Source organism: Gekko japonicus, unplaced genomic scaffold (assembly GCF_001447785.1).
Source record: "Gekko japonicus isolate JY-2015 unplaced genomic scaffold, Gekko_japonicus_V1.1 scaffold661, whole genome shotgun sequence".
Lineage (NCBI taxonomy): Eukaryota > Metazoa > Chordata > Lepidosauria > Squamata > Gekkonidae > Gekko > Gekko japonicus.
In genome coordinates this window covers 51,572-59,817 of record NW_015173694.1, presented here as the reverse complement: position 1 = coordinate 59,817, position 8,246 = coordinate 51,572, and the positions used below count along the sequence as shown (strand labels likewise).

Sequence of the window (8,246 nt, the reverse complement as noted above, 5' to 3'; positions counted from 1 at the left end):
ACAATGCTGAGGAAAATACTTCACCTGATGATTTTCAATTTGTAAGATAACTGAAAATCAGTGGAGAGCCCAGAAATCTGGATGCTTTGGGAGCCAGGAAAAGACATTCAACTTCGCCCTGATCTGAAAACTTTGCCGAATGAAAAGTCTCAAAAGAAGCGGAGGACCCTTCGCGCTGCGGAATGAGTTGCAACTCGAACAGCTTTGGATCGCGCACCGAGGCCGGAGTGACGTCCCGACGGACCGCGAACGAATCGCCTGGCGGGAGGGCGGAGCGCCCGGAGTTTCGCCCTGCGCCAAGATGGCGGCGGGCAGTGGAGGTTCCGGGCGGCGGCGACGTGGGGCGCTGCGGCTGCTGATGCGGGTCGGGTCGGTGCTGCTCACACGTTTCCCTTTCTGGCACTGCTTCAGCAGCCTCCTCCTCAATGCCGAGCGCGCCGAGCACCGCAGGTGAGCGAGCGTGGGAAAAGGGGCCTCTAAGCATGTGCAGAATGCCGGTAGGGGAGTTGGATCGCATCTCTAGATGGCCATAAGTCTCGGTACTTCAGGGGGTAATAGGAGTGAGACTGACAGAGTGGGGTGGGTGGACTGTAGTAGTGGAAGGAGGGTGCGTTTGAGGGCCACCGGCGGGGGATGGACCCAGGGAGATAGAGTTGCCAGATCCAGGTTGGAAAATTCCTGGACATTTAGGTGTGGACCCTGGGGAGGTCAGAGACCTCAGTGGGGTACAATGCCATAGAGTCAAACCATAAGTCGGCTGTGACTTCAGAACTTTCCACCACTAGTAGGGCTCAAATCTGACTAATTTTCATCTAAGTGGGGAAAGCCGCCCTGGGCCGTATGGGTAGGGCGGGATATAAATCCCAAAATAAATAAATAAATAAATAAATAGCTATACCTGGAGTTGTGTCTGGGTAGGATGAGAATCCTTGGGCTAAAATACAAAGGTAATGGAGGCTTGTATTTCTTCCCTCCCTTCCTCTATTAACATCTTGGCTTTATTTCTCTGTTCAGGAAACCAGATATTCAGGTCCCCTACCTCTACTTTGATATGGGGGCCGCGGTTCTGTGTGCCAGCTTCATGTCCTTCGGGGTGAAGCGCCGGTGGTTTGCCCTGGGAGCTGCCCTACAGCTGGCTATCAGCACATACACAGCATATCTTGGTGGCTATGCACATTATGGAGACTGGCTGAAGGTGAGGAAGCCCTCCGTTCTCATTGCTTGTCTGCTTCCCAGATGACTTTGACTTCACCAGCGAGGGAAAATAAAGGCGCCGTACAGCTCACGCTGGCATTGAGAAGGTCCCAGATTCAATCCCGAGCGTCTCTACTCAGAGGAAAAAGAAGTGGGTGATGGAACAGATTATTGCTTGTGATACTGGAGAATTGCTTCCGGTCAGAGAGGGTGTCCAGTGATTGCCAGCATAGCATTTGTGAGCACTATGGTACCTGGCATCTGCCTTCTACCCGAACCTTTCCACTCTTCTGCCTTGTCCCTTTTTCAGCTTCCTGTCTTCGTCTCCTCTCACTCTGTTAACATTCCCTCTTTTTCTATGCTTTCCTTTATCAGCTTTCACATTCCTTCCCTTTTCTCTGCTCCCCTGTCTGTCTCCCCTATTAAGTCCCTTCTCCAGCCACCTTTGACACAGTTTCATCAGACGGGGTGGGGGTGGGGGGGGTTATTAATAGTTCTGTGCAGGTACGCAAGAACTGTTTCTGCCTGGACTCTGGCTTTCTCAGTAGCCACTCCTCTCTAATGGAAGTGGCTTCCTGAGGACGTGAGAGAACATCCCAGCCTTGCAGACGTTTCAAAGGCAGGGACTGTCCAATGTGCTCAGGGGCTGTGGCTCAGTGGCAGAGCCTCTGCTTGGCATGCAGATAGCGTTCCTATTCCACAGGCGGCCGGGGGGGGGGATCTCCTGCTTTTTGGGGCTTCTGCCTGCTTCCGGCCAGCTGGCCTGCAGGGGAAACCCCACCCCCAAACAGCAATATCACCATGCAACGTTGCTCTGTTTTGAGGGCAAAACTCTATGGTTTGAGGGCAATTTTACCATAGAGTTTTGCCCTCAAACCAGGGCGTCGCTGTGCAGTGTCCCGACATGATGACATCACTTCCACATGATGTCATCACGTCGGCGACTTTGTTGTTTGGGGGCGGAGCCCCACCCCACTCCTGGAAGGCTCTCTCTGTTTTTTTGCTGGTTTTAAAATGGACGTTTCGTAAGAAGAGCCATGCTGGATCAGACCAAAGGTCTGTCAAGTCCAGCAGTCTGTTCAAACAGTGGCTGACCAGCTGCCTCTAGGAAGCCCACAAGCAGGAAGACTGCAACAGCATCCTCTTGCCTGTGCTGACATAAAGAATCTGACATAAAGAAGCATTGTGTCCAGATCACGGGAGGTAGTAGTCCCGCTCTATTCTGCTATGGTAAGGCCTCACCTGGAGTACTGTGTCCAGTTTTGGGCACCACATTTTAGGAAGGATGTTGACAAGCTTGAGCGTGTCCAGAGGAGGGTAACCAGGATGGTGACAGGGTTGGAATCCAAGTCTTATGAGGAAAGGCTGAAAGAGTTGGTTATGTTTAGCCTGGGAAAGAGAAGGCTTAGAGGGGACATGATTGCAGTCTTCAAATATTTGAAGGGCTGTCATGTAGAAGATGGAGCAGATCTCTCTTGCTCCAGATTGCAAGACTAGATCTAATGGGTGGAAATCACAAGGGAGTCGTTACCAGTTAAATATTAGGAGAAACTTCCTAACTGTAAGAGTGGTTGAGCAGTGGAACAGACTGCCTCAGGAGGTGGTGGATGCTCCTTCGCTAGACGTTTTCAAGCGGAGGCTGGACGACCATCTTTCAGGTATGTTGTAGGGCTATCTTTCGGCTATGCACCTGCAGAGTGTAGGGGGTTAGACTAGATGACCTGCAAGGTCCCTTCCAACTCTTAACATTCTATGATTCTGTGATTCTAATGCCTCTGGTACTGAAGGCAGTAGAGAACCATCACAACTTGTAGCCTCATCCTCTGTAAATTTGGCCACTGCCCTTTTAAAGACTTCTCAGTTGGCCACCATCACCACATTCACTGGCAGCAGTTCAACTTTGTGGTGTGTGAAGAAGTACATCTTTTTGTTTTTGATACTTTAACTGAATTTTTACTATACTTTGTGGTCTCTTTTTTGTATTGTAAACTGCTCTGGGGACTTTGTAGCTGAATGGCGGTCTGTTAATAAGGTAAACTTGTCTCTGTAGACTGTCTGATATTCTTGTCTTTGTGAACACAGCGCATGTTTTTCTGTCCTTGTGTGTGTGCGTGTTAAGATGCAATCCCTCCCAATTGTCAGGATTTGTAGGGTGGTTATCTGCTATGGCTCTCTGTACTTTATTTATTTATTTATTTTGATTTATACACCGCCCTCCCTGGATGGACTCAGGGCAGTGTACAACAATTAGAGGCTATTGTGCTTTTACTAACGAATTTGGTAACTGATCTTTTAATTTTTATCTCCTTTTTTGTCTTGTGCCAAAAAAAGTGTTTTGGTATCTTCCCGAGCAGGCTTCATCTTTGAAACACTAATCTGCTGCTGACTGAAGCAGAAACGTGGGCTGATTTCACACTAGAGCTGCCTCGATGTTGCGCCGCCGCTTGCCCCGATACTATTGGTCAATTTCACACCCGAATCCACAGGGCTGCATTTGACCTGCAGCTTCGCCCGATTTCCTCCGCAGTTTCGTGATCCTCAAAAAACAGGATCACGAAACTGCGGGGGAAATTGGGCGAAGCTGCGAGTCAAAATGCAGCCCCGCAGCTTCGGGGGTTAAATTGACCAATAGTATCAGGGCAAACGGTGGCGCAACATCGAGGCAGCTCTAGTGCGAAATCAGCCATGTTCTCTTTCTCTCTTCCCCCCTCTACCAATAATGACAGTTTTGGCTGTTCAGGGATCTCCATACAGAAAACGCTGTGCTTGAGGCTTCATATTATGATCTTAGAATTTACTGTGTATTTGATGGGTTTTGCTTCCACTTTGTTAACTGGGACCTGCATCTTGTGCCCCCTTGCAGGTGAGGATGTATTCACGGACAATAGCCATTATCGGCGGCTTCTTGGTCTTGGCCAGCGGAGCCGGAGAGATCTACCGCCAGAAACCCCGGAACAGGTCGCTGCAGTCCACTGGACAGGTTTTCATTGGCATCTACCTCATTTGTGTGGTACGTACTCATGAGTATCTCAGACTATGCCCTCTTGCCCAAAAAAGAAAAACAGTCTGCCACCATTGGGGTCATGAGCCTCTTGGTTGAGGTCAGTTAGCGGACAAGTGAGTCCTGCCTGCAGGCTTCTGTGAAGCAGTTTGGGAAATCTGCACCTCTGCGGAAAGAAAAAGAGCAACCGACGGAAGGGTATTTTTTTCATTGGTTTTCTGTGGCACCATCTTGCCTTCAGATAAGCCTTCTGAGTGGATGTCTAATTAGTTTGCTCATTTGGTATGATCATTTGTGACGAAACAGCGTGGGGTGTAGCAGGTTAGAGTGTTGGCTGGGATCAGTAAAACGCCCAGTTGGACCTTTAAGACTAACAAACTTTATAGTAGCATGAGCTTTTGAGAAACACAGCTCTCTTTGTCAGATGCACGGACCCTCCATGCATCTGATGAAGAAAGCTGTGTTTCCCGAAAGCTTATACAGTTTGTTAGTCTTAAAGGTGCTACTGGACTAGGATCAGGGTGATCCAGGTTCAAATTCCCCACTCTGCCATGGAAGTTGGCTGGGTGATGCTGGGCCAGTCATCTATTCTCAGCCTAACCTACTTCACAGGGTTGCTGTTGTGAGGGTAAAATGGAGGGGGGGGGATAATGTCGTAAGCTGCTTTGGGTTTCCACCAGTGTTTCCTCTAAGCTGAGTTAGTGTGAGTTAGCTCACAGTTTTTTTAGCCTCTGGCTGACACATTTTTGTCTTAGCTCAGGGAGGATGGCTTCAGAGCAAACTAATTTATGCAGCAGCCAAATCGCTCACTCACAGCTTTAATGCCAATAGCTCACTAAGTAGAATCTTTGCTCACAAAACTCCACAGCTTAGAGGGAGCATTGGTTTCCACTAGGCAGAGATATATTAAAAAAAAGATCGAAATGTCTAAAAAAATTAAAAATGTGTGTTGGGGGATGGTGTCAGAGTCCCACAGCAATCAGTTCTCGACAACACTCCTTCAGGAGGTTTACGTTTATTGAGTACAGTAAAGGCAGGTCTTCTGAGCATACACTCATTGTCAAGACTAAAAGCAAGTGCGCGTCGGCTAGTGATATACAGAAATCAAAGAGGGTCAGGGGGTGGCCTGGGGCCAATCAGGAGTCGTGCAAAAGCCGGCCTAACCTAACGGGTAAGCATTCCCAGGGAAAAGCAGTAACAAGGTACCAAGGTCACCAGCTCAGAATAACGGGCGATAAGGATGCAGGGAGAAGTGAAACTAAACATTCCAGAGAAACAGACAGAGAAGATTTTATCCAGTGTGCAGCATTCCCCCCCCCCCAGTCCATAGTCCATGGCAGCCGCAGAGCTGACAGATGGTGGCACTCTGTGATGTCTGTTAATGCTCAGGCTAATCTAGAACTTGGGTAAAGAAGGCCCTGGCTCTAATGGCAGAGTTCCTCTTACCCAGCTGAGCTGAATGGGAACCCTTCCTCCAAACCATTCTTCTCCCATGCCCAGGCAACGGTGCAGGTCACATGCTGGTCCAGTCTCCCACTCTTAGTCTGACCTACCTCACAGGGTTGTTTCCACTATAAAATGGAGAAGAGATATTTACTTTTGATGGAGTACATTTATGTTCATCATTTTACATTTCGAACTTTGTAACTAGTCCATTTTGTAGCTACATTATTAGTTTTGCCATTGCTATATACTCAGGATCACGTTTTTGCCTCTCCTGCATACTCACCATTACTTTTAACAAGTAGGTAATATGACAAAAATACACAAGGAAAATCTATTATGTATCTTATAATAAGAAGATTTAAAGAGATGTTTCTCCCCAAAGTCCAGTTTCTTACACACAATTATAGTCAGGATGTTACTGTTTAAAACTAATTCACATTGTGCTTCTTCTTTATTACCATACGTTTGTGTACAGTATTGTAAACTGCTTCTCATTCTAAATTCGTCTCCAGCTTGCAGATTTCATAGTATTTGGCAAGTTTATTTTCCCATTCTTCTAAGCGTTGACAGACCTCTAGTTTCCATTTTGCTGCTTAGATAATTCTAGCTGCTGTCGCCATATATTTGAATATCTCTTCCAAAATCTTTGGTCATTTGTTAGACAGTATACCTCATAGCATATTTTTGGCTTCCATTGGGAATTTGAACTTTAATATATTCTGCACTTTCCCATGTACTGTATATCTTTCTGCTTTTTTACACGTCCACCACATAAGAAAGAAGGTTCGATCTGTTATCTTGACATTTCCAGCATTTCCTTTTGCAGTTTTTATTTGCTTTCTCAACATCCTTTAGAGTTATATACCATCTAAAAAAACATTTTATACCAATTTTCTCTTAATGCCCATAACTGTTCCCATTGATGCATGGGTATCTCTTTAGCATAAACCTTTTCTGAATCAATAAATTGGTGCAGCACTTATGCAAACAGGAATGACGCTCCTAAAGGCTCACCTGGGCTGGTCTCCTTTCCTTTATGCACTTTCAGGCCTACTCCCTTCAGCACAGCAAGGAGGACCGTCTGGCCTATCTCAGTGGCCTCCCCGGTGGGGAAATCGCCTTACAGCTTCTCTTCGTTCTCTACGGCATCCTGGCCCTCTCCTTCCTGTCCGGCTATTACATCACCCTGGCGGCCCAGATCCTGTCGGTCATCCTCCCGCTGGTGGTCCTCTTCATCGATGGCAACTTGGGATATTGGCACGACTCCCACCGAGTTGAGTTCTGGAACCAGATGAAGCTGATCGGGCAGAACGTTGGCATCTTCGGGGCGGCCGTCATCCTGGCCACGGATGGCTGAGATCAGGCCCTGTGTGAGACCGGAGATTACAGTGCTGTTTTGGGGGCGGGGATGGGGTTGCAGGGAAAAGAAAAGAAGACTAGGATTTGGTTTTTTAAAAATCACCTATTTATATTTTGGAGGGTTTTGTTTTTATTGCATCTTGCGAATGTTTTGCTCCTCTGCCCTGGGCAGCTAAATGAAGAAGATGGGTTTTCTTCAAAATCGAGAGTCATTCCTGTATTCCTTCCCCCTCCTGCTCTCGAGGACAGTCCTGTGGATCTCCGTCTTCTAGTAGCCGAGAGTTTGTGAGCAAGCAGTTAAGTCCATGAAGACTGTTGGGCTAAAGCTAATGTTAACTCTGGCTGTGGGTTGTCGCTTCCTGCCCCTTCAGTCGAGTAGAGGAGATTTGGCTTTGCCGTGCCGCCTGGTATCCTGCAGAGGGTGAGGCTGGATCTCCACTGCCACCTTGGGTAGCCAGAGGCAGAATTAGAATTCGACTCTCGTTTGCTTGCTTATTCAGGAGAGCTTAGATGAGCTAACTATGGGTGAAGCTGTTAAGAGATCTGGGCCTTTTGAGAACGTCCCAGGATTTAAAGCACGGGATTGTTCTCTTAAGATCTTGTCAGGCAGTCTTATATTCTTATGGACAGTGTGATAGACAATGGCCGGGTAGAATCAGCTTCCTCTGGAGTAGGTCTGGAAGTATACAGCAAGAAGCTTCTGGCCTTCACTCTTACGTAATATGCCATATGTATACAGGCTGCAGCCAATCCCAGTGCATGGATTAACCCTCCGTTGGTTTTGTTTAGCATAGCATGGTGGGAAAGGCAGGACTAATCCTGCACCTGGTCCAGGCGAGCGAAAAGCTGCTTTCCAAATGCTGTGCCACAGAGATGGCCTTTCAGCCACATTGAGGAAAGAATTGTGAGAAAGGGATGCCCCTGAACCGCGTGGGGCTGAGAGCGGCCTTTGCCCCTCACCCTGGAGGTGTCTGGATCATTGGGAACCCTGGGTAAGAAGAAGAAGAGCTGGGTTTTATACCCTGCTTTTCTCTACCCTAGGGAGTCTCAAAGTGGCTTACGATCACCTTCCCTTCCTCTCCCCACAACAGGCACCTTGTATATAGGGCTGAGAGAGTTCTGAGGGAACTGTGACTGGCCCAAGGTCACCCAGCAGGCCTCATGTGTCTCAAAGCAGCTTAAGATCACCTTCCCTTCCTCTCCCCACAACAGACACCCTGTGAGGTAGGTGGGGCTGAGAGAGCTG

At 47.9% G+C, this 8,246-nt stretch overlaps 1 protein-coding gene across 1 annotated transcript; it reads left to right on the top strand.

Moving 5' to 3' along the window:
• The first annotated feature begins 301 nt into the window (after nucleotides 1-301).
• Nucleotides 302-8,044, top strand: TMEM101 (transmembrane protein 101). Its single transcript, XM_015423174.1, has 4 exons — nucleotides 302-450; nucleotides 1,015-1,195; nucleotides 4,058-4,204; nucleotides 6,690-8,044. The coding sequence occupies exons 1-4, from the start codon at nucleotides 302-304 to the stop codon at nucleotides 6,996-6,998; spliced, it is 786 nt and encodes a 261-aa protein (XP_015278660.1). The 3' UTR covers nucleotides 6,999-8,044.
• The last annotated feature ends 202 nt before the right edge of the window (nucleotides 8,045-8,246 follow it).